This window comes from Sciurus carolinensis, chromosome 13, assembly GCF_902686445.1.
Source record: "Sciurus carolinensis chromosome 13, mSciCar1.2, whole genome shotgun sequence".
NCBI lineage: Eukaryota > Metazoa > Chordata > Mammalia > Rodentia > Sciuridae > Sciurus > Sciurus carolinensis.
In genome coordinates, this window is record NC_062225.1 from 75,732,345 (window position 1) to 75,758,533 (window position 26,189).

The 26,189-nt window shown below is 35.8% G+C and overlaps 1 protein-coding gene across 4 annotated transcripts in view; it reads left to right on the forward strand.

Moving 5' to 3' along the window:
* Positions 1-26,189, forward strand: part of Itsn2 (intersectin 2) — a 131,689-nt gene that overhangs the window by 84,873 nt on the left and 20,627 nt on the right. For 3 of the 4 annotated variants that reach the window (XM_047523601.1, XM_047523600.1, XM_047523602.1), the window contains 6 exons: positions 1,711-1,775; positions 3,453-3,619; positions 6,932-6,977; positions 7,064-7,185; positions 8,195-8,291; positions 8,696-8,887. In XM_047523601.1, the coding sequence (XP_047379557.1) occupies positions 1,711-1,775; positions 3,453-3,619; positions 6,932-6,977; positions 7,064-7,185; positions 8,195-8,291; positions 8,696-8,887 (689 nt within the window). Of the gene's footprint in view, positions 1-1,710; positions 1,776-3,452; positions 3,620-6,931; positions 6,978-7,063; positions 7,186-8,194; positions 8,292-8,695; positions 8,888-12,605; positions 15,826-26,189 lie in introns of those variants that run through there. The other variant, XM_047523603.1, reaches the window with a different exon arrangement.

Genomic DNA, 26,189 nt, shown 5'->3' on the forward strand with positions numbered 1-26,189 from the left:
GTGATAAAAGCATATACTTCAGATGTTTGTGCTAGTTTTATAATAGCTTTCATTCTAGTCATTTCAAATTCAGGAAGTTTTCAAAGTTCTCTACTTAAAATTTTAGATGTGTACCTGAAGATCAGTTAGAAAAGCAACTTTGTGTTTCCTTGGAGCATTTCTCCCTTGTTCACTGTACTTTTTAAGTATTTAAGCAATTCTTTGCTTAGGTCCTCCCCTTTGCCTGATGGGGCCTTCCCTCTGGGCCTCCAGGGTTCCTTAACAATAACCTCTCCATTGCTCACACCTACATTCTTTATTAAGTCATAAGCTCCATGAAATTTGTTTTTTGTTTTTTTTTTTAGTTTTTTTATGCCTACTAGTCTTAATGCATAGTAGCTGCTGAATCATATTAACTCAGTGAATGAGGAAAGAAGAAAAGAAATGAATTTTCAAATAAAGAAAACTAAAAACTGGATAGGTTAAGATCTCTGACCTTCACTTCCCAGTAAAGGTCAAGTCATCAAATACCTTTAATACAAGGAAGTAAGCACTAAAATAGCGAGTTAACTATCTCTGGGTGGAAGTTGATCTAATTAGAAAAGCAGTCTAAATTAATGAAAAGGTATTGGTCTTTGGAAGTAAAGAGACTTGAGTTTGGTTCTGCCATTTTTGCCAGACTATAAGGAGAAACCTGTTTGTTCTCCAGTTTTCTAGTTGATTGATGAAAAGATTAACTAATTTTTAAGAATCTTTTTAGTGCTGAATTTCTGTTTATCAACATTTAGTTCAAATGTAGAAATTTACTTTTTGAACTGACCTGGGATTTTGGAAGTGTGAAATAATAGCACTAAGAACAACAATACATAGTTGATATCTGTTTGCTGTGTGCTAGACCCTTTTTAAGAATTATCTCATTTAATTCCGTAACACTTGACAGAAAAGAAAACATAAGAAAAGGTAGATTATGTTTAATTGTGTTAGAGGGCATTTCTTCTAACTTTTTATTCCATAACCGACCTTTCTAAGAGGTAGGTCTTTTAACTGAAAAGCCTGCAGTAATAGAGAACTTTGCGCTAAGCAAGGCAGTCCCTTCAGTTGTGGCATAAGTTTTCCTAAGGTTCCCTTCTGTTGACTTGAAAACTGCCTCACTGTGTAATTTACTCATGGGACCCGGGGAGCCTGTGTGCATCCCACAGGTATCTAGACGACCAATCTTCTAGATTACTGAAATCTCCTAGGTTAAAATGGAAATTGTTAAACCTGATCTGATACTTTTAAAAATTTTATTATTTTTATATTTTTAATGTAATACACTCTTAACAAATAATAAAACTCATATATTCCACTCAATTTCCCCTAAGCTAAGTCCCTTAGGTGCTTTATCAAAAGATTGCCCTTTTACTAATGTACAGTTGTCTCAGAAGTTCCTTCAGAAAGGCAAAGTACCTCACATTTGAAAAACAATAAATTATATTGAAGTTACTTTGGTATATTTTAAAATGTAAAAGTTTATAATTAGGCAGTTCTTACATCAGAAGGATTTTGTGTGTGAGAGTATTCCTAGTCTGTATGTTAAGACAGTATTTAGATTAATTTGAGGAAGCCCTCAAAGAATTCACCAATGAAAACTGCTGTATCCATCAAATCACCTTTCTTGTTTTTTGCTTGGGTCTTTTGTTGTTGTTTTTGTTTGTTTGTTTTTAATTTGTTTTTGTCTTTATTTGGCAGACCAGAAGCTTTATATGCAGCTGTAAATAAGAAAGCTACCTCCATAGCCTATCCAGTTGGAGAAGGTAAGCTTTTGCCAATTTGTAAATCAGATGGGAGTCATTTTAGCAACTGCCTAATTATTTAACTTCACACAGTTGTTCTCTCTGTTTCTGTGTCTTCAGTATTAAAGTCAGGTTAGAAAACCTGCCTGTATTTATTTCGTGTGAATATTGAGGATATAAAAAAATATGACTGAAAGTACTTAGCACTTTAGGAAGTCAGTGCTATTAAAATTCAGCCTAGACTGGCTTAATAAATAAGATTATAAATAAAAAATGTTTTGATGATTGATTATTTAAGAAGTAATGAAATTTCAGGACATTTAGTTGTTTATAAGGTGCATTTTATTTACAGTATGCCACGTAAAGTAGGATTTGAAGTCAAGGTACTCTTTGTTATAAATATCACAAAGAATTTTTTTCTATAGCCATTTGTGTTAAGAAATTTTGATTATGTTAATGGGATGAAAAATCAAAGATTATCTGCCCTAATTTCAGATAATATTTGATTAACAGCTACACAGATTTATAAATGAAATATATTTGTCCATTGTAAAATTAGTTGACTAGTTGAAGTGTATTTTGTTTTGCTTAAAAAATAAATTTAATGGCAAAGTGCTCACAGGAGAATGGAGAGGATAAGCCTACAGTTACGATAAATTCTATAATGAGTGAACAAAAACTATTTTGAGAAGGACCTGTGAATCCACAGAAATAGCAATGTTGCATCATCTTAAACAATGAGGATCTTAATATAGTGGCAAAGGGGAAAAAAAGACTTCTAGATGGAGGGAAAGAAATGAACCGAGTTATGGCCATGAAGTCGAGGAAACTTTAGCTCACCACTTAGGTTGGGACCACAGGTGTGTTGTGAGTGAGTGCTGTGAGATGGGCCTAGGAAAGCACTTTGGAAATGACTTAACTTACTGCAACTTAATAAACCTTTTAGTTACTTTTTGTTAGATCAGCTAAGTTAGTACTGGGAATGTGACAAGTACTAATTGTAGATGTTTTTTATCCTTTCTAGTTTATGATAAAAGATCAAATTGCATGTTAGCAAATGTAAGTAAAACTTAGAGAAGAAAGAAAAAGACTTTTAAAGCATAGTCACTGTTTCTTCTAAGTAATAGCAATCTCAAAGTAATTCATTAACAGGTATTTTTTGAGCATCTATTTGGAGCCAAGTACTATGCTCAAAGCTGGGTCATTGTAATAGGTCTTGATTTCTAGTATTGTCTGCTAGATATTGGGCATTTCCACACTGTATATATAAAACAGAGTGAAGAATTTAACAGATTAAAACATTTTGTAAAAGGAAGTTAACTAATTTTTTCATATCTTGACTCTGTTATCTACCAAGTAACTTAATCTCATTAAACCTCAGTTTCATTGTCTGTGGATACTAATACCTCTGTAGTTTTGGATAATTCTTTATGATTAAAAAAATAATGATGATTACAAGGCAGTTGGGGAAAAAAAACTCATGGTAAAGCTTTATGTTAAATAATCTTTTACTGAGTAATTATTAAATAACCACTTCCATTCCTTTTTCTACCTTCAGGTCTTTTTGTATTAGGTTTCCTTAAGGCATAAGTTCTTTTACAGTAAACTTATACAAGATCTTAGAGATTAACCTAATTTCTTTTTTATTTCTATAAAATCAGAATCAAAATCCACTTCTTTTTGCTTTATTCCCTACAGAATATATTGCACTTTATTCATATTCGAGTGTAGAACCAGGAGATTTGACTTTCACTGAAGGTGAAGAAATATTGGTGACCCAGAAAGATGGAGAGTGGTGGACAGGAAGTATTGGCGATAGAACTGGAATTTTTCCATCAAATTATGTCAAACCAAAAGATCAAGAGGTAGAGTTCTTTTGGTACTAAAACTGAATCATTCCATTTTTGTTGATCAAGATTCATATTCAAAACAGATCATATGTGGTTTTGACCAGGCTCCTTTGCTTGTAAGGAAACTACTCACACTAGCTCCAATAACAGTTTATTTTAGGAATCCAGTTAGAGAAATAAGAGGGACAAGATTTCATGAAATTCTAAGAACAAAAGCCATATATAGGGCTAAGCCTCATGATCACTAAAACTAAGGAGTGGTTCTAGACGCAGCAGAGCTTACAAAGGACCACCTTGAAGGAGGCTTTAAATCTTTAAGACTCTAACATTACTGTGATTCATCTTACACTCTGAAATTCCTGCTTCTTTTCAGTGCAGATGTTCTCAGACTTTTTATATTCTTAAAATTTTTTGAGGGTTGAGCATGGTGGCACACACCAGCACTCGGGAGGCTGTGGCAGGAGGGTTGCAAATATGAGGCCAGCCTTAGCAATTTAGCAAGACCTCAGCAATTTAGCCAGACCCTGTCTCAAAAAAACACAAAATAAAAAGAACTGGAAAAGTAGGCCAGTGGTAAAACTCCCCTGGGTTAAAACCTCAATACAAAAAAAAAAAAAAAAAATTGCTGGGCATTGTGGTGCATGCCTATAATCCCAGCAACTCAGGAGGCTGAGGCAGGAGGATCACAAGTTCAAAGCCAGCCTCAGCAACTTAGCAAGGCCCTGTCTCTAAATAAAATATATTTAAAAGGGGTGGTGTTGGCAGGGGATATGGCTCTCACTGGTTAAGCACCACTGGGTTCAATCCCTGGTACAAAAAGGAAATTTTTGGGGACCTCCAGAAGTATTCTTCTTAAGTATATGGACTATATCTAGTAATATTTACCACAAATCAAAACTGAAATTATTTAAACATTCACTTAAAAGTAATAGAATAAAAGCGAGACAATCCACATACCTATCACCGTCTGATATTAGACAAAGGTGCCAAAAATATATCTTGGAGAAAAGACAACCTTTTTAACAAACAGTGATGGGAAAACTGGATACTTAAATATAGAAAAATGAAATTAGACTCCTATCTCTCACTCTGCACAAAACTCAAATTGAAACTGTTCAAAGACTTACGAATTAGACTAGAAACCTTACAACTGCTAGAAGAAAACATAGGGTCAACACTCCATCATATAGGTGCTGGCGCCAGCTTCCTTAACAAGACCCCCAAAGCACAAGAAGTAAGATCAAGAATCAATAAGTAGAATGCCATCGAACTAAAAAGATTTTGTACAGCAAAGAAAATGATTAAGAGTGTGAAGAGAACCTACAGAATGAGAGAAAATCTTGACCAGCTACCCCTCCAATAGCAGATTAATATCCAAAATATACAAAGAACTCAAAAAATACCACCAAAACCCCCAAATAACCCAATCATATAAATGGGCAAAAAAACTAAACAGAAACTTCTCAAAAGAGGAAATACAAATGACCAACAAATACAAGAAAAAATGTCAAACATCTCTAGCAGTCAGGAAAATAAAAATCTAAACTACAACTAAGATTTCATCTCATTCCAGTCAGAAAGGCAATGATCAAGAATACAAACAACAATAAATGCTGGTGAGGTTGTGGGGGAGAAGGTACACTTATACCTTGTTGGTGGGATGGCAGACTAGTACAACCACTCTGGAAAGCAGTTTGGAGATTCCTCAAAAACCTAGGAATGGGCTGGGGAGATAGCTCAGTTGGTAGAGTGCTCGCTTCACAAGCACAAGGCCCTGGGTTCAATCCCCAGCACCGCAAAAAAAAAAAAAAAAAACTTAGGAATGGAACCACTATATGATCCAGCTATCCCACTTCTTGGTATTTTCCCATAAGATCTAAAATCAGTGTACTACAGCAACATATCCACATCAGTGTGTATAGCTGCGTAGTTCACAATAGCTAAATTATGAAATTGATCTAGATGCCTGTCAATAGATGAGTGTATTAAGAAATTGTATACACACACACACAAACACACACACACACACACACCATGGAGTTCTACTCAGCCATAAAAAACAGTGCAGTAAATGAATGGAGAATATCATGCTAAGTGAAATTAGCCAAACTCAGAAATTCAAAGATCAAATGTTTTCTCTCATATGTGTAAGCTAGAGTAAAATAAAGGAAAGGAAGGAAGGATAGGATAACATAAAGAACCAAATACAGGACTGGGGTTGTGACTCAGTGGTAGAAGTGCTTGCCTGGCATGCGTGTGGCACTGGGTTCAATCCTCAACACCACATAAAAATGAATAAATAAAATAAAGGTATTATGTCCATTTAACTAAAAAAGTATTTTTAAAAAAAGAACCAAATACAAATTAATAGACAAGTGAAAGGAAGTCTAGAAGAGTAGAGGAAGGAGAAAGAGAGGGGAGGGAGGATGGGAAGGAAAAGGGGAAATCATGAACTGAAATCAATTTCCATTCACGTATGAGTTTGTTATTTACTACTGTGTATAATAAAAAATAAATGAGTAAAGCTCTAATTTAAAATGGAGGTAATCATAATTGCTTAATAGTATTATTGTGAAAACGAGTTGAATAATGTAATTTCGTAGAGTTAGTGCCTATTACATGATACTCAAAAAATGTTAACTTTTTACTATCATCAACTCTGCTTAATACTTTTACTGCAGCTGTGTATCCTAAGAAAAAAATCCTTTTTAACCCCATCCCTTTTTGTTGTTGCTCAGATTTCTAAAAAACAGGAAATATGTTTGGTCCGATTTATCTTTTAACATCAAACAGAAGTCATAGTTTGCTACCCATGGTGTAGTATTTTTGTGTTTAAATCAGATTCAATCAGTATAGTGGTAACATGATTGAAAAAAAAAAAACAGAACATTGCCTCTTACTCAGCAGGAGCTCTAGATGAGTCAGGGTCCCTAGAGAAAGCAGGAACAAACTCACATGTGCCTAAAACTGAATCCAGGACACAGATGTTGTATCTAGTGGGCATTGATGTTAACCCCGTTGATGACCCAGGTGCATTTGGCCTGGATAGTCATGTTTGATTCAAGAAAGAATGAGAAAATGGGCCCTTTCTGTTTGAGTCAGTGATGATATCACCCGCTTACATATTCTATGTTCCATTCATAGACCAGATCTCCTTGTTGGATTCTTTTACTTATTTGGTTAATGTAAGGTTGATTACCATTTTGATCTGCATTTAAAGAAACAAAAATCCTGGGGATTAGAATTCTTTAACTCCTAGTACTTTGTACTTTTACATCTGGATTGTTGAAAATGATAAAAAAAAAAAAAAATGTCTCTTCTTTGTAGAATTTTGGGAGTGCTGGAAAATCTGGAACATCAAACAAAAAACCTGGTATGTATAATAGTGGGTTTGAAAAATTACTAAAGTGTTTACAGGGTCATATATTGAGTTCATAGTTCTGTTTTTCTTCTTTTCAGAGATTGCTCAAGTAACCTCAGCTTATGTTGCTTCTGGTGCTGAACAACTTAGCCTTGCACCAGGGCAGTTAATATTAATTCTGAAGAAAAATACAAGCGGGTGGTGGCAAGGGGAGTTACAGGTAATATTCTTTAATGTCTATTGATTTTATTTTAAATTTTCTGTTAGTTGCAAGTGGACACAATGCCTTTATTTTATTTATTTATCTTTTTTTGTGCTGAGGATTGAACCCTCACGCGTGCAAGGCCAACACTCAACCACTGAGCTACAACCCCAGCCCTCTATTGACTTATTATAAAAATAATGCATACTAATAAAAAAAACAGTAAAAATTTTAGATCACCCATAATCTGTACCAGCATTTTAGTGCATTATGTTTCCCTCTAGTCTTTTGCCTACAGTTGAGCTGATACAATTGTAAGCAATAATTTAAAGAATAATTTTCTCTAAAGACATAATTGCTTTCCACTAATGCATGCCTTAGTAAACCACAGGTCACCTTAAAGGAAAGCATAGCCTCCTCTTTGCCTGAGTAGGCCCAGGCTGTAGTATACCTTCTAGGAGAAAGACCTGATTCAGGCAGAAAATAATTGGACTGTCCTCTACTCATCTTAGGTTTTTGAAGCAGTAGTGTAGGGAAAGAGTGCAGACCTAAGTGAGTCTGTTTTTTTCCAGAAATGTCAACAGATGGTTGTAGCATATGTTTTGAGAGAGAAAGAACATTATTCTCTCAGTTCTAAATTTTCCATACTAGTTAAAACTAAAAAAAAAAAAAAAACATTTTTATGTTGAATGATGAGAGGTATAACTATTTTTATATAAAATTGATAATGGTTATAATATAGAGATAAACATAACTCATTTTTGCAAATCAAATATTATGATTCCTAAAGATCAGTGGGGGTTCAAATTCAGTACCTTGACAAGGCCCATGTCTCCCATAAACTGACCACTCAAGATATTGCAAGGAGTTAGAGATTACCTCCCAATAGCCCAGTGCAAACTGACCTGTCTTTGAATAAGATAAATTCTTTTTTATATCACCAAGATTTCCATAATTTTTAAGTTATGTCTCAATGATTGTTTTAATCTCATCTTTAAATTGTATATTCCTTTTGTTAATTTCATAGGCCAGAGGAAAAAAGCGTCAGAAGGGATGGTTTCCTGCCAGCCATGTTAAACTTTTGGGTCCAAGCAGTGAAAGAACCACACCCGCCCTTCATGCTGGTATGAAAGTGGGTTAATTCGTACTTCATCGTAGAGAGCTTTGTTACAACCCATCAACTTCTTAGACTAGCTAACTCTTTGAAAGATGAAAAATGTGTCCCCTCCATAGCTCTGCTTAAAAGTAAAATGCCACTGATAACATCCTTTCTGAAAAGCTCCGTGTAGGAACAGCCAGCTGCTCACTGATAACTTAAACCACTTCACTCCTTGAAATTTTCACAATGGAATTCCTACACCATTGTACTTAAAGTGAACCAGTTCTCTTGGATTTTTAACCAGAATTTGTTAATTCTTGTTTTTGTAAGACAGGAAATGTGGACAGGAAGGTAGGAAAATTTTTCTTGGGGAAAAGTTTTGGTCCTTGTAGGATAATTAATTTGTTTAATTATTATTTTTTTTGATAGTATGTCAGGTCATCGCCATGTATGACTATGTTGCAAATAATGAAGACGAGCTCAACTTCTCCAAGGGACAACTTATCAATGTTATGAACAAAGATGATCCAGACTGGTGGCAAGGAGAAGCCAATGGAGTGACTGGTCTCTTTCCTTCAAACTACGTTAAGATGACAACAGATTCAGATCCAAGTCAGCAGTGTGAGTAATATCAAATTATTTACCTCTCATCTGGCATGAAAACCTTAGTATGCAGTACAGCATTTATTACTGCCCTAGATCAGCTCTTAAACTCAGCATTCACAGCAAATGTATATTAATGTTTAAAGAAAAAACAAAAGGAGACATACAAGATCAAAAGTTACACTGCTTTATTTTAAATACTTTTAAAATAAAGTATTTTTATTTTAAATACTTTTTCCTAGCTTCCAACCTTAGTTTTAGATTTTATCTGAAAAAAATGTATAATTTCTCTTATGGGTTCTTTGGTGTTATGTCCATCTACACTGTAGCTTCCCTTCACCACCAACCTCTTTTTCAGCATCTAGTGTTCTTTTTTAGCTTAATAAAAAGTAGCTGGTAGTATAATTGCCCTAGTCACCTATTCAGAATTATCCTTTGATTGTACAGATGCCATTAATTTTGCAGTCTTCTCGTTCGTTTCCCGGATGTTTATTCATCATTCAGGTTGGAAGAAAATTAAATAAGGTGTTTAAACTGTTTGCAAAACCCTCATTAGATGATTCTTTAGATAGCTACTTCATGCCACACAGAAAAAGGTATAAATCAAGGTCTGTTTTACTATTTTCAGAACAGTGGTCCAGACCTCAATGTAAAATTTGGTATTATATAAAATTATCTCACTGGACTTGATGGCGCATGCCTGTAATCCCGTCAACTCAGAGGGCTGAGGCAGGAAGATCTCAAGTTTAAGGCTAACTTGGGCAACTTAGAAAAATCTTTTCTCAAAATAAATGGACTAGGGGTGTATCTCAGTGATAGAACACCCCTGGGTTCAGTCCCCACCCCACAAAAAAAAAGCTGTTTGTGGTGGTATGCATTTGTAGTCCCACAACTTGGCTCAGAGGGATCACAAGTTCAAGGCCAACCTCAACAATTTAAGCAAAACCGTGTCTCAAAATTTTGAAAAGGAGGGTGAGTAGCTAGAGATAGAGCTCAGTAGTCGAGCACCCCTGGGTTTAATTCCCAGTACCAAAAAAGGAAAACATTACCTCTTGGTAGTTACCTAGCCTTTTTTTATAGTTGACAATAAACATAGTATTAATAATAATTTAGGGAATAAACCATACTTGGAAATTCTTTTTACTTTTATAAAATGTACATTGTTTTCACTGTCCTTTCGATTTTTCATTTTGTTTACAAAATAAGTAGTCATGATTTGCATTTTTATAACTAGTAAAATAATCAAGATTTAGCCTTTCATTTTATTTTAGTTGCTGGGAACGTGTGTGGTAATTCACACGTGAGATACATTTGTGATCCAGTTGCACACTGAATCACAGTTATTTTATACCACATCTGTGTTTTCACTTTAGAGCTTTGTAAAGATAGTTCTGCTCTTGGGAGAAGATATGCCTTTAGATAAATCAACTAAATCTTCAAATTTGGAGACGAGGAGTCCAGGTCTTAATGGTTTGACTCTTCCCCCAAAGTCTTAGGGTTTCAGGAGCAGTGGTAAAGAAAATGGTAACAACTTGGGTTGCCTGATGAATGGCCATTTTTAAGTTTTGCTGGTGATTTTTCAGTTTCCAGTAATAAATTAGAATTCTGTTTATAATTAGAATTACCTGCAGCATCTTTCTGAGAACTCTGAGGAGGTGATACTTTGAGACTTAACTGCAGCTGGAAGATCTTCGGTAGTGATCTCCAGCTTCATTCCATCCTGTCTGTACACTTAGCTTTTGCAACATCTATGATCTAAAGTGATGGCATTTAAAATTTTTGTTGTTATTTTTAGTCTTGTTTCCAGTGGTGGAATACTTTTTTTTTTTTTTTTTCCCAATTAAGTCTCATACGATGAAGAATATAAATCACAGATAAAAGCTGTTCTAAAGGAAGGGCACATGTACCCCATGCTTTCCCTTCCTTCCCCTTATTTCATGATAGTCCTTTCAGGTTCCCTTCTAGGGCTAATTCAAAAATCACTGTTCTAGAGAAATCTACTTCAAGACAGTGACAGTCTCTGAGGAAATTAACCTTTCCAGGAAGTTGTGACAACATTTTATTCTTAAACTGCATAGAAGGCTGCCAATAAATTGTTCAATACATAAGTGATACATACAGAAAATAGATTGAAATTAGTTGTCCAAAGACACTTACCATACAGATTACTTTTGGTCAGAGAATGCTTTGTGTGCCATTCTAGTGTGGGTAGAACCAGCAGAGCTGAGAAGTGCTCTGTGATGGAACTTTCTACAGCAGTAGAAGAATCTACATCTGCACCATAGAGTATAGTGGCCACTAGTCACAGGTACCTTTGAACATCTGGAGTGTGGCTCATATGACTGAGAAACTCCATCTTTAATCTAATTTAATTTTAATTAATTAAATGGAAATAGACACTTGTGGCTGGTGGCTACTGTATTGGGCCAGCACAACTCTTAGAAGACAACTACTTTCAAACCTTCCCTGAAGTAAAATAAGGAAATAGTAATATTGAAACAGAAATAAGAAAAGGAAAAGTTATGGACCCACACAATAATTTTAAAGGAAGAAAATTCCTGTGTGCTTCAGATTTTATTTTTTATGGTGTTTTCAGATTTTATGAAAACATTTCTACTATTCAGTGTAGAAATTTATTCATTTCATAAGTATTCTTTAAATGTCCTCAACATACTTAGAAACACTGGGAACACAAGTACTACAGTCCCTGCTTCAGTTCTTCATTCCTTGCTGTGAAGTAGATTCAGAGTGGTGGGGAACAGACATTCAGATAAACCTTACAGTTGCTATAATGAATATTTATACAAATAGAGGATTTCCCCTAAATCTGTGTGGGGAAGAAGTCATGTCATCATTGGAAGACTTCACAGAGGGCTTTTAATCTGGAACATGAAGGATAAGTAGTGTAACAGTTCGCTAGAAAGGCAGATGTTGGGAATGGGAGGAGGCACCAGTTATTTTCTTGATCATTTTACATATTGAGAGCTAGGAAAATAGAATGCTCAAGCTATTATTTCAAAATAGGAGTAATTTTGAAGTTCTCTTTGTTATAAAATTATTACCAGTAACTTAACCTTTTACTTTGTTTTTGGTTGATACATATGGTTTTTTAAATTCGAGCATATCGAAAACTGAATACTTTATTGTTTTGCCTCAACAAATAACCAAGGGCTCATCATCCTTCCTGAAATGAAAGAGCTCTCAATTCTGTAATTCTAAGACAATTCACACACAGATTCCTCTAAGAAAGCTTATTGTTTGGCTAAAAGAACCATTTAAATCACCTAGGAAACCAAAGAGTACCAGTTTTGTTTACTTGAAATAATTACTAGAAACTGAAGAGTCATAATTGCTTTTTCGAAAATGAAGAATAGAGTTAATTGTATTGGTATCAAATTGAGTTTGTATAAACCCATAGTTTTAGTAGGAAATGGTTCAGAAAATGCTTAATCCTTAAAGTAAGAAAGTGATTTGAGACCTTTGTTACACTACTAGATTTTTAGAAATGAATCATCTGTCTCTAATCTTTCCATGAGGCTTTAAGAGCTGGTTAATTATAAATTACCACTTATGTTTTTCTGACCCTTATAAATATTATTTTCATTTTATTATGTAACTAGAACATTTTTAAAGATTGTGAATTTGTTTAGTTGATGTTACATGTTATTAGTCAAATTTTTCCTCACCCACCTAATTTGCGTTATGTTCATTTTATTCCTCATTTTTCTTTTTTTAGGACCCAATGTTGTCTTCCAGTTGTGAAAGCACCCCAGAGACCCACTATCCAAGTTTGACTCTAGCGTGGAGTCAGGGCAGGCAGCCCTGATCAAATATCTCCTACACAATTCATTTACTTCGTTTGAATGTTAGAGCCACTTGTGATTATTTCTTTGTGTTTCTGATTTACAGTTAAAATTTATTGTAACAAGTTCAAGGATAGTGGGTCTTTGTGTGGCTTTCCCTGCTGTTCACTCTGGCATCCTTTAGTATTTTTCTTCTTTTTTAATTTGGTAATCGTAGGTCATTAGCATGCATATTGAGTTTGCCCTTACATGGTGGGAGTTCAAACACACAAAGACCCACTATTTGCACAAACTGTTCTCTCTGGTTTGGAATGGGCTGCCATGCTTTTCTAATGTTATTGCAACATGTATATTCATTACAGAATTGAGATGAAGTTTGCTTATGTTCCACTATTATGTTTGATCTAATCCTAATCACAGTGAGTCCTTAATTGGCTCAGTTCATGATCTGCCCTCAAATATGCACTGTTTATTACTTTCTAATATGCCACTCTGAGTGTCAATATTTAGATTCGTTGAAAGGCCAGGAACTGGAAATAACCTTTTCTCTATTTTCTGTGTAATTGGAGTGGGAGCAATAACATTTAGGGGGAGCTTTTCTTATATCACAGAAGAGGAAAGTGGCCTGCTCGGGTGGGTGTGTGCCAAGTAGGCTGTGTGTGTTTAGTCTGCTTCAACTGCCCAAGAATAGGCACTTACTCTGGTAGTTCCTATAGGCTCTTTTTGTGCGCTGGGCTGATAAAGATACTATATCATGTGCAGTAGCATTTAGTTTTTACTTCTTTAATGATAATTTAAAAATAGATTACTTTTCATAAATGAAAAACTCCCATCATTGACTGTGAGACATGAAACCTTCCCTAACTTAAATATATCTCTAATATTTTTTAAAGTCAAAATTCACATTACCTATTTAATCAGGTCACTGCATGTCCCAAAACACAAAAGGACACTAGTTGGCATTCTTAATGTATTTAGTAAAGATCATAAAGAATCCTAGAAGAGTTTAAGTGCCCCCGAAGCAGGCATACAGGCTCTAGTCCAGGACCCAGTGAAGGAAAGATGTGTAAGAGCTGGCATTCCTCTATGTCTGTGAAGCTTCTTTGAGGTTAGGAAATCAGTTTTACCACCCCAAGTTCTCTGGCAGTATCTGTTGTTTGACCACATTAACTGTTTTGGCATAGGATTTTACCTCTCCTTGAATGGAAACACTTTTAAAGTAACAGACATTATTATGAACTAATATATGTGAGAGTACTTAGCTGAAACAAAAAGGAGTTTTAATAGACAGTATTAAAATATATTTGAAAATCAATTGAGAGTTTATGCAATTTTAAGTGTTTACAAATTGCAGTGCAATCTGTTCATGAATGTCTAAGTATTATCAGGAAAGTGTACATATAATCAGTCTTATTTGCTCAGAATTCTTTAAGAAAAGTGAAATGTTTTTATACCTCCCAGTTTAAGTTAGAAGCATATTTTGTGCAATATTTATGTTAATGTGCCTATGCATTATGAATAAATTATTTTAGTCGTACATTGTTTAAATCATAACTTTATGACATGAGAAAGAACCAGTAGTTTAGTTAAAGCTTCACAAAGTTCAAATGTCTGTGTTCCCAAATATTTCACATTGTTGGAGTGTAGAGAGAGATGTGTATGTGCTCCCTGGGGTGGGGATTTTTAGTTATTAGACCCCCTCCACTTTTAGCATTTGGCATCACTATATTTTATAAATATGACATTAATAGGAAAGCAATAATATCATTTTACAGGTAGAATAACATTCGCCTGCAGTCACTAAAAAGAGAGTGCAAAGACTGAGTCCTTATGAATTCAACTGACTTCCAAATTGTATGGATTACCTGGTCTTGCCTTCTATCTTCTGAACTTTCTAGTTCTACCCTCTTTTTAGTTAAGTTTAAGCACAGTTGCTTTAAATACTGACAGTAAAAATTAGACAACTGTTAATTAACCACATTAGTTACTCTGTTTTTCCCTGTAATTTTGAATTGGGGTTTCAAAATTAACTTATACCGATAAGTTATTTCAAAGGTATTTCTCTAGCTCAAATCACTTCACTTTTACACTGATAAATATAGATCATTAGGAATGACATTCATTCAGGTGGAGTTTAACATTTATAATCAGTCTGAAAATAATATGTTCATCAGGTACATATGAATTAAATCATACACTGTTCTGATATTTAAACTGAATGTCAGTGTGGAAAAACACTTAACTATACTAACTGAAATACCATTCTGTGTGTAGTTACTATGTCATATGTTTTTGAGAAAAAGCTAAAAAGAAAGGAAATGATATGACATATAGTATCCCATGAGACCTGTTTAAAAGTGCATGCAATCCTTTGCAATACCTCATTCAGCCAAGTATTTGTTCTCCTCCTCATCCACTGTAAGGCAGCTTTCAGTTTGCTTAGAAGGAAAGAAGTTATTAGAAACACAGAATTTTTAAGTGGGAATACAACTGAATAAATTCAAACCCTGAAGTAGGTAAAGAATAAAAATACCTGTTTATATAAAGATTTTAATACTTTAAAAGTATGTAATTAAACTTGACCAGTTTTCCAGCCATGAAAAAAATCAGTTCTAAAACCAAAGCTAATTCTTAGAAAAGTGGAAATTAAAATCAGCCCTATCCATTAGTTTCTCTAAAACTTAGAGTCATTTTGAAATAATCCAACTATTTTAAAAAATGTAATTGCTATTCTAATGTTTTAAAATGCAATATGAATACTGTAGTTTAAAAGAAAGAAAGTGGGAAAGGAAAGGTAGAGAAAGAAATGCCAATTCCAGTCCAAAGCTTTATTTGCCAAGTTTTCTTAGAATGAATTTTACCAAGTTATGAATTCTTGTAAATAAAATCTATAATGGAAATATTGAGAGACTTTTGCCTAAAGTGGCATTATTGGATGCTACTGTGATGCTACTGTAATGTAATAAATTATTAAATTGTTGCAAAGTGCTGTTTTTGCCTTAAATTTTTATTTTGTGTGTCTTGGAAACTATATAGTATTAAAGGTATTGAGATTGTGCAAATGCTGGGCACGCTTGGCATGAGATAATCTGTTATTTTTACAAATTGTAATATAACTATGCAAGTGTGTTTATTAAAAGGACACAAACTACATTACTTGTATTGTGTATTTCTTCTTAAGCATCTTTTAAATTTTATTTTTAATTGTTAACATGTAGGTGTGATTAAGTGTCTTTGGAATTTCTCTCTTTTTTTCTTAATGTAGTCTCTGGGTATAGTCAAGCAAATCGTTTTATATCACAGGGGCAAAATAAATTGAGATATTTTGATCTACAATAATCATCTGTATCTCAAGCAAAAGAAATTTTTATTTTAATATGCTGTTACTTACAAAATTAAAGGAAAAATATAATGTAAGCTACGAATAGACTTTCATCTTACTGAACAACTTTTACCACAACTTTTTTTCTAAAAGAGTGAAAGGAACTTACAAATTAATATTGCAAATGTGAAGTAAGACTTTTTAGTAGAAATTAGGAGTCTGTATGAAAGTACCTGCAGTGAATGCTTGGGGTCATCACAGTCAAACAAAATATGACACCTAAGTAATTAAGTTGGTGGTTTTTTAAGCCCTTGGGTGGAAAGAAAAGTAGGGATCAAAATCTAACTCATCAATGCCTACGATAAATAACCTCTTCTAAAATCCTTTTCCCGTCACTAGAAGGTTATCCAACTAACATGTATTGAGTATTTTTTACATGAGGCCAAACAGAGTACCAGGTACTAGGGATGCAAAAATGATTGTGATAGGGTCCTAGCCTTAGGTGGTTGCATAGCTCTGTGAAGGACGAAGGCTCATAAGCAGATAATTATAAAATAGCATAGTAAGCACAGCAGCAGGTACTTACTGGGCTTACGGGAGTACAGAGGAGGAATACCTGATTCAACTATAGATTGGTGAGGGAGAGAAGACAACCTGAAGAAAGCAACTACCAAATCCATATGATAGTAGGGTAAGCAACATTGTGGGGGCTAGAGATGTGATCATAAGCAGTTCAATGTTGCTAGAGACAGTACAAAGCCAGGACCAGTGGAAGTTGAGGCTTAAGAAGCAGGACAAGGGTTAAATCATGGATTCCCTAGTTTTTCTAGAGAAAAACTTAGCAATCCCTCAGTCCTGATTCAGATGGCCTGAAGGTTAGCCTGTGCATGGGGATTTTTGAAAGCTCCCCAGGTTATTCTGACATGCAGCCATGGTGAATAAAAAGTAAAGAAAGAGTTCTGAGGGAAATTTAGCATGAGTTGAAGGTCAGTGGAATATGAGGGTAGGTGGAAGAGTCAGTTATTCCTAGGTTTATATCTTGAGTAACAGTGGGATAATGGTGCCACCAATAGCAGTAAAGAACCAGAGTTGGAGGAAGAAGATGAGTTAGGTTTTTATTTATAAAGTGCCTATGGGACATCCAGATAGAATTGTCCAGAAAGTGGTCAAATATAAACAAAAATACAGCCTCAGACATCAGCTGATGGAATGATGTGCTACCATGCATACCGGTGGCTGTCAAACCAGAGAAAGTTGATGAGGTTACTTGGGGAGAAGATCAGACCTTTGAGAGCCACAGTTAAGGTTCGAAAAATAAATTGTTATGCTAATGTTGCCCCATTTAATGAAATTTTAATTATGCAACCATTGATGGTACCAGAAAAAGAAAAAAGGAAAAAGCATTTTTTTTTAACCTTTATTTGTTTATTTATTTTATGTGGTGCTGAGAATCGAACCCAGTGCCTCACACGTGCTAGGCAAGCGCTCTACCACTGAGCCACAACCCCAGCCCGGGAAAAAGCATTCTTTATTGAGGACTTACTAGTGTAAGTACTTTTCTAAGCTCCTTCAGTGTACTTCAGTACTTTTTTTGAGAGGGAGGGGGGTAGATTCTGAGGTTGAACCTAGAGGCACTTAACCATTGAGCCACATCCCCAGCCCTTTATAGTTTATTTTATTTAGAGACAGGGTCTTGCTGAGTTACTAGGGCCTCACTAAATTGCTGAGACTGGCTTTGCATTTGCCATCTTCCTACCTCAGCCTAAGCTACTGGAATTACAGGCGTGCACCACCACACTCAGCTCATGAGATTGTTGACTGTTTGTATATCTTTGGAGAAATGTCTATTCAGATCTTTTGCTTATTTTTTAATTGAGTTATTAGTCTACATAATCACTTTTTAAGACTATTTTTAGATCAGTTTTTGGTTCACAGCAAAACTACAAGGAAGGTTTATATATTCCAATGCCCTCCACCCCAACACATGCTTAGCCTTTGCATTACATCCCCCACCTCAGCAGGACATCTGTTAACAGTTGAACCTGCACCGACCTGTCATCATTGCCTAAAGTCTTGGCCTAATACACTGTGAGTTTGGACGAATCATAATGACATGTATCCACCATTTTGGTGTATTCCAAAGTAATCTCACTGTCCTGAGAAGTCTCTGTGCTCCACCTGATCATCCCTTCCTCCCCTCTAGCCCTGACAACCACAGGTCTTTTTGCTGTCTCCTTGATTTTGCCTTTTACAGAATGTTACATGGTTATAATCATACAGTATGTAGCCTTAGCTCTTCTAGTAATGTGCATGTTTCCTCTGTATCTGTCAAAACTTGATAATTCTTTTATTTTTGATGCTGAATAATAGTCTGTTATCTAGAGGTATCACATTTTGTTTATCCATTCACTTGCTGAAAGACATCTTGGTTGCTTCCAAGTTTGGGCAATTACGTATAAAGATACTATAAGTATCTATGTGCTGGTTTTTATGTGGACATGTTTTTAGTTCCTTTGAGTAAATACCAAAGAACATGATTGCTGAATCATAGACTATATTTGGTATTGTAACAGCCAAACTGTTCTGAAGTGATGGTATCATTTGGTATCCTACCAGCAGTGAGTTAGAACTCCTATTGCTCCATATCCTTGGTTTTGTGAGCATTTTGGATACTGACCATTATAATAGATGTACAGTGTATTGTGTTTTAATTTACATTTCTCTAAAAACATTGATGTAGATAATCTTTCCATATGCATATTTGCCATCTGTATATCTTCTTTAGTAAGGTTTCTGTTGAGATCTTTGGCCTATTTTAAATATTGAGTTGTTTTCCTGTTTTTAAGAGTGCTTAGGGCTGGGGTTGTGGCTCAGTGGTAGAGCACTTACCTGGCACATGTGAGGCACTGGGTTCAATCCTCAGCACCACAAAAAAATAAAATAAATGTATTGTGTCCATCTATAACAACAACAAAAAAAAATGCTTAGTATACTTTGGACAATAATCCTTTATCAGGTGTCTTTTACAAATATTTTCTCCGAGTCTGTGGCTTATCTTTCTTGACCATGTCTTTCACAGAGTAGAAATTTTTAGTGAAGTCCAGCTTATCAATTCTTTCTTTTATAGACTATACCTTAAAAGTCATTACCGGGGCTGGGGAGATAGCTCAGTGCAGTTGGTAGAGCGCTTGCCTCACAAGCACTAAAGCCCCAGGTTCAATCCCCAGTACCATGGAAAAAAAAAAACATTTAGACTTTCTTTTTTTTTTTTGCATGTGGATATCCACTTGTTGGAACTCTTTTTCTTTTTTTGGTAGGGGTGGTGGTGGGATTTGAACCACAGGGTCTTAATACATGCCAGGCAAGTAGTTTACCACTGAGCTACATCTTCAGCCTCTACTTGTTGAAACTAAATAAGCCTTGAAGTCAAGTAGTGTCAGTCCTCCAACTTTTCTCTTCTATAGTATTGTATTGGCTATTCTGAGGTCTTTGCCTTTCCATATAAACATTAGAATCAGCTTTAAATCACTTTTTAATGTTGGTCTTTAACAAAAACAACAAATTATGAAAGTTGTTCTTTTTTTTTTGGTGCGGGGGTGGTATCTGGGATTGAACTCAATCCACTCAACCACTGAGCCACATCCCCAGCCCTATTTTGTATTTTATTTAGGAACAGGGTCTCTCTGAGTTGCTTAGCGCCTCACTGTTGCTGAGGCTGGCTTTGAACTCATGATCCTCCTGTCTCAGCCTCCCAAACTGCTGGGATTACAGTCATGCACCTCTGCGCCTGACTGAAAAATGGTCTTCCAGGGGACATTAATGCTGTTATCAAAGGGCAAAAATCACTTGGTCTTTAAAGAGAGTGATAAAATGAGTATAGTGGGAATTAAGTAACTTTGGACCCTGGTTCTACTCTCTGAGATTTAGCCTTGTCTGTATAATGAGGACAGGAATACCTACAGGTGAGGCTTAGGCATTTGTAAAGCAGTAATTCACTGCCTGGCTCATAATAGATGCTAGAGATAATAATTAACATGTAATAAACATTTGCTGTGCACCAAGTGATGCAGTAAGCATTTTGAGGTATCTGGATGAGTGAGTGTGGATTGGAATTTAAGTTTAGATCTGACTCCAGAGCTCGTTTTCCTCAGCTACCGCGGTTACCACCATCACCACCAAACCACAAAAGGAGAACAATCACCAGTTAATTCCAAGATAAAGGTGAGAAGAAGGTGAAGAAAATTAACTGCTTTAGATGAAGAACCTGGAAGCTTCCTGAAAGAACCTTCCACTGAATCCCTGTGTCACCTATGATTATTTGTTAACCACCATGAAATCAGAGTCGGGAAGTGTATGTCCTAAATTCAGCATTTTGGGACAGAGTCTCCACTTACTTAGTCATAAACAAGTGAAAATATGCGCTATATGATCATACCATTGGGGGAGATTAGAGGTGTAGTAGGCTCTTCAGTAATACCAAGAAAAAAAATATGTGCATATGAAATTCATTTTGCCCCAGGACAGTACTGGTAGAAAGTGCTGCAACATATGGATTTGTAATTAGCTGTTAGCTACATAGTTCTAAGTGTGTGCATGACAGTAGAGGAGTATATAAAGGAACCAGTTTCTGTACTTAGACATAAAGAAGATTTAAAGGAGAGAAAGGGGCCTGTTGGCTTTTGCAGGGTCTTGAGCTATTTAGCATTCAGAAAAAAAATTATTCTAAATTCTTTTCCCTCCACAATTCATCCTGGCATAAGACCAGGTCAGGTTTATACACGCTGTCTTCAGTGGGTGCAGTGTAAGCACCACTTAATATGGCTTGCCCTTTCCAAGTGGAAGAGTAGAATCCAGATCCCTGATTTGGAGATCTGGTTGCTCTGAAGGCTACAGTAAACCACTTGCCACCAAGCTTCAGATGCTGTATTTATACAGGAGGGGATTAAGGTGACCGTGTTAGAGGATAGATCGCATGTTGGTAACAGCTTTTTTATTGTTGGAATTTAAAGTTCTACGTTGGGTAAACATGAAGAAACTACTGTTTCATGACTTCTCTTCATAATAATCTAAATTCTAGGGCTAAGGATGTACAGTGCAGAGGTTGAGCACTAGCCTTACAGATGCAAGGGCCAGTATTAAAAAAAAAAAAAAAGGCAGATCCATAGTAGTAGCACATTAAATTCCCTCAGTTGAGTCAGTGATATGGCTCTTGCAGGCTAGAAAGCACTACAAATATTAACCTGAACTAACTGCTCTAGGAGCCCATGCCTGTACTTCAGTACTTTAGTCTACCATTAAATGGTCTTTGTTATCTTAGGTTTATGACCTTTTATAGTAGATTAAAAACTAAAAACAAATCCAATAAAATTTTTCTTTAATCCTTTGTATTTATCAACAGACTTGCTTTTGATAGTTCTAGAACACTGTTTTCTGATAGCCATGTATTTTGCTTTCTGATAGTCTGTGGCTTTAAAGTGCAATAAGAACTTCTTCCCTTTATGTTTAAGTGAACAACATAATACCTGATGACAAAAAAAAAAAAAAAATGGCAGTCATCAAAAGACGCAAAAATTTAGAAATTTCAAAGGGGCTGGGGGTGTAGCTCAGTGATAAAGCACTTGCCTCACATGTGAGAACATGGAGTCTGTTCCCAGCACTGCCCAAATAAAAAGGTAAAAATTTGTTCAAGAATTGTTTAAATTTTCAAAAACAAAAACAAATATACAGACTTTGTGGTACATAGTTCATACTCCATAAATATTTGCAAAGTGGATAAAAGACTATTCTTTTACAAAATAAAATATCCAATAATTTTCTAGTACCCTGATAAAATTTCAATATAAAGGCAGCCTTCAGGAAAATGCACCCAGTTTAGTCATCTGGATTTACTTTTAAAATCTTATGTTTTCACTGAGCTTGAACACAGTAGAAAACCATTATCTACTACTCTGACTGCTTAACTGAGTACACAGAGAATAGCCTTGTTCAAGGCCATTGCTCTCAGAACGGGCCAGCACTTATCTGGGATGTATTATGTAATCTGAACAAGCCCTCTCTGTGTTAGTGCACTGTCTTTTGTCCTTCACCTTTTGAAATCTTCCAGAACTTTCTCCTCTCCTGTCTTAAGGATCTCTTTTGCTTCTTATTGTTGCTTGCACGATAACTTAGAACAGTGGTTCCCAGCTGTGATGGTGGGACACAGAGCTTTCATACTGTGATTCATAATTTGTCTCCCCATCTTCACATTTTCCCACAGCACGAGGGTCTCGTGGCCCAACCCACTGCTAATTATTTATCTGGGAACTTCAAGCTGATCTCTCGAATTTCTTCTTTGCCCACTCTTCCTATGTACCAGAAGAAAAAAAAATCTGCCTGGAAGTTTTCATCAGTTTCTCTGACAACCTGTTCTTAATGTTGCTGTACTGTCTGTCCCCTGAAGCTCAGAGTTCATCTTCATGTCACATCCTATAAGCATTTATTGGTATGGCACTGGGTATATAGCAGATTATAAAACAGACAAAAATCCTGACCTCTTGGAGACAGCAGGTGAGTAGGGTGAAACAGAAAACAAAGTATGTAGTGTCTTAGAAACAGAAACAGGGAAGTGCTGGGGAGGAAGGGGATCAAGGGATCTCATTTTAAATATGCCATTCAAATGAAGCTTCTTCCCATTGGTGATGTCAGACCACAGACCTGAAGGACCTGAGGACCATCTGTAGGAAGCTAGCTGGAGGATCATTTAAGGCAGAGGGGACAGCACAGGCAAAGGCCCTGAAGCAGTAGTGTGCGTGTAATGAGAACAGCATGGTGGCCAGTGCAGCTGGAACGGAAGAGAGAGCATTAGGGAAAAATGAGGATGGGGTAAGTGAGGACATGGGAGAGATTATTTGGGTTTTCATGTGCAGTTTGTAATAACTTTCGCCTTTGCTTGGAGTAAGAATAACTCTCTGGAGGGTTTTACTCATAGGAGTGACATGACCTGAGATGGTTTTAACATGGTTGCTCTGGCTTGCTAGGTTAGAGTGGGAAGGGGAACAATCAGAAGCAAGGAAGTACATTAGGACACGAGTTCTGTAATCTGAGTATAAGATGTTGGTTACTTGAACTAGGACCAAGTGATAAATTTGGTGAGAAGTGGTCAAATTATGGATGTATTTTGAAGATAGAGCCAACAGGGGGATTGAATGTGGAGCGTGAGAAGTATGAAAGATGTCTTCAAAGATCTTGGCCTGAGCACACACGCTGTCCTTGACCATCTCCTTCTTAACCACACTCCAGGGAGTTTCCTGTGTCTGTGTGAACCAAGTCACATCCCTCGAGTTAAGGAATTAGTGTAGAATTAGAATAGGTCTCTCTTTCCCTGTTGGATCTTTCTCTTTTCCCACAGTGGGCCATCCAGCATGATGGGGAGCTATTTATTGAAATTAAAGATTTTTTGTGCAAAAAAAAGATCTTTACCTAATCCACCAGAGAGATGATATTACCATTTGCCTAGGTGGAAATAATGAAAGAGTAACGGGTTGGGGCAAGATGATTAGGAGCTGGCTGTTAATGTTACCTTGATGTACCTTGTAGACATCCAGGTGGAGTTACTGAGAATACATGAAGCTTAGAGTGGGGTATAGATTTTGGATTGTTCCAGTGCATTTATTCCTAAGTCAGGAGACTGAGCTAGATCACCAAGGCTGGGAGTACACCGAGTATTTCCACAGATTGAGCACAGGGCACTCAACATTTAAGAGTCCAGCATAAAACCCTAGTAGGCTGAGAGGGAGGTAGGAAGATTTGAGGAAGATATGAGGAAAAAGGATTTTAAAGAGGAGGAAGGGGACTGTGGATGTAGCTCAGTGGTAGAGTGCTTGTGTAGTGTGCGTAGCACAGAGAGGGGTGTATCAGTTGTCACAAAGATAAGTGGCTTGGACAAGTAAAATGAGTGCCTGTTACTAAGGGAGGAGACTACCTGGGATATTAGTAAGCTCCTCTTCTTTAAATTAAAACATTTGAAAATAATGTTAAGTGTACATTTTCTTGCTGTATTTGGTAAAACTTTTTGCCCATAGTAACATAAGATGTTTGGTTTTTGTTTTGAAATTGGTTCTGTGAATTCTATTTAAAAAAAAAAAAGCTTTTTCTTGCTGGGTGCTGTGGCACACTCCTATAATCCTAGTGACTCAGAAGACTGATGCAGAGTGATTGAAAGTTTGAGGCCAGCCTCAGCAACTTAGCAAGACCCTGTCTCAAAATAAAAAATGAAAAGGGCTAGGGATGTAGCTCAGTGGTAGAGCACCCCTAGGTTCAATTCCCAGTACAAAAAAATAAATAAGTGTATTTTCTTATATACATGTTCATTATATCAAGCTTGTTAACTGTTCAAATCTTTCCTTTTTTATTAAATTTTTTAATTTTTACAGACTGCATTTGATTCATTGTATACAAATGAGGTTCAACTTTTCATTTCTATGGTTGTACACAGTGTAGATTCATACCATTCATGTGATCATACATATACATAGAGTAATACTGTTTCATTCTATCTTTCCGTCTCCCACCCCCTCTCACCCCATTTTCCTCTACACCATCCAAAGTTCTTTCATTCTTCTCTCCCCCCCCACAACCCCCCTCATTATATATCATCATCCACTTATCAGAGAAATCATTCAACCTTTGGTGTTTTGGGCTTGGCCTATTTCATTTATCATGAATTTTCCACTTCATCCATTTACCAGCAAATGCCGTAATTTTATTATTCTTTATGACTGAGTAATATTCCATTGTGTATATATACCACAGTTTCTTTATCCATTTATCTATTTAAGGGCATCTACGTTGGTTCCACAACGTAGCTATTGTGAATTGAGCTGCTATGAACGTTGATATGGCTATATCACTGTAGTATGCTGATTTTAAGTCCTTTGGGTATAAACCAAGGAGTGGGATAGCTGGGTCAAATGGTGAGTCCATTCCAAGTTTTCTGAGGAATCTCCATATTGCTTTCCAGAGTGACTGCACCAATTTGCAACTCCACCAACAATGTATGAGTGTGCCTTTCCTCCACATCCATGCCAACACTTATTAGTGCTTGTGTTCTTGATAATAGCCATTCTTATTGGAGTTAGATGAAATCTTAGGGTTTTAATTTTCATTTCTCTAATTACTAGGGATGATGAGCACTTTTTCATATATTTGTTGATCACCTGTATATCTTCTTCTGTGAAGTGTCATAGTCTTAGGAATTTTCATTGAAAGAGATGTTAAACTCTACTACTATGATTAGATGTGTCTAATTTTTCTTTTTCTTATTTCAGTAGGGTGGGAATAATTCTGTTCATTTTATATTTTACTTCGAGGTCTTTCTGTTAGTTACAAATTAGAACCATTATTTTTCCGGGTGAAATATTGACATTGCCTTCTGCATATCTTTCAAATCCTAATTTTTTGCTAATGAAGACTCCTGAGATGCTTATTGGGAATTTATGTTCAAGAATAGCTTTTTCCAGCCCTTTACTTCCAACATATCTATTTTTAGTATTTTTAATCCAAAAATCTTTATTTTTACTGACAGATTTAAGCCATTTTCATTGATGAGAACAATTTAATACTTTTTTCTATTTATCATATTGTATTTTTTCCATTTATCATGAATTTTCTTTGCTTCTTTTTGTTCTACCAACACAGACTTCCATTGCACTGAGCAAGTTTCTTTATTTCCCTGTACTGATTTGGAATTTGTGTGTTCTGACTATTCTGTCAGTAGTTACCTTTCCATTTTTACCTTGCGTTTGCCTTCACCAAGTCTAAATTTGATAGGTATCTTCTCATGATCAATGCAAACAGAATAATCTATCTCTAGTGATTTTCCTCTTTCAGGTTACTATGTTTTTGTGTTTCAACCACTTTTTATTTATACCCACCAACTTAGCCATTATTAGGACTTTATATAATCAATGGTTATTTGATTTTTCATGTATTTCTACTATTTTTGCTCATCAGTCTTCCTTATATCTCATTTTTCCTTGTTAGTCAATTTCCTTCTTCCTGAAGCACATCTCTTAATATTTCCTTCAGTCATGTCTATTAGTGGTAAAGGCCCACAGACTGCCTGAAAGTATCTTTATTTCTCTGTCATTCAGGAATGACAGTATAATTCAGTTTCTAGATTGACAACTGTTTTTCTCTACATTCTGTAATGTTGTAT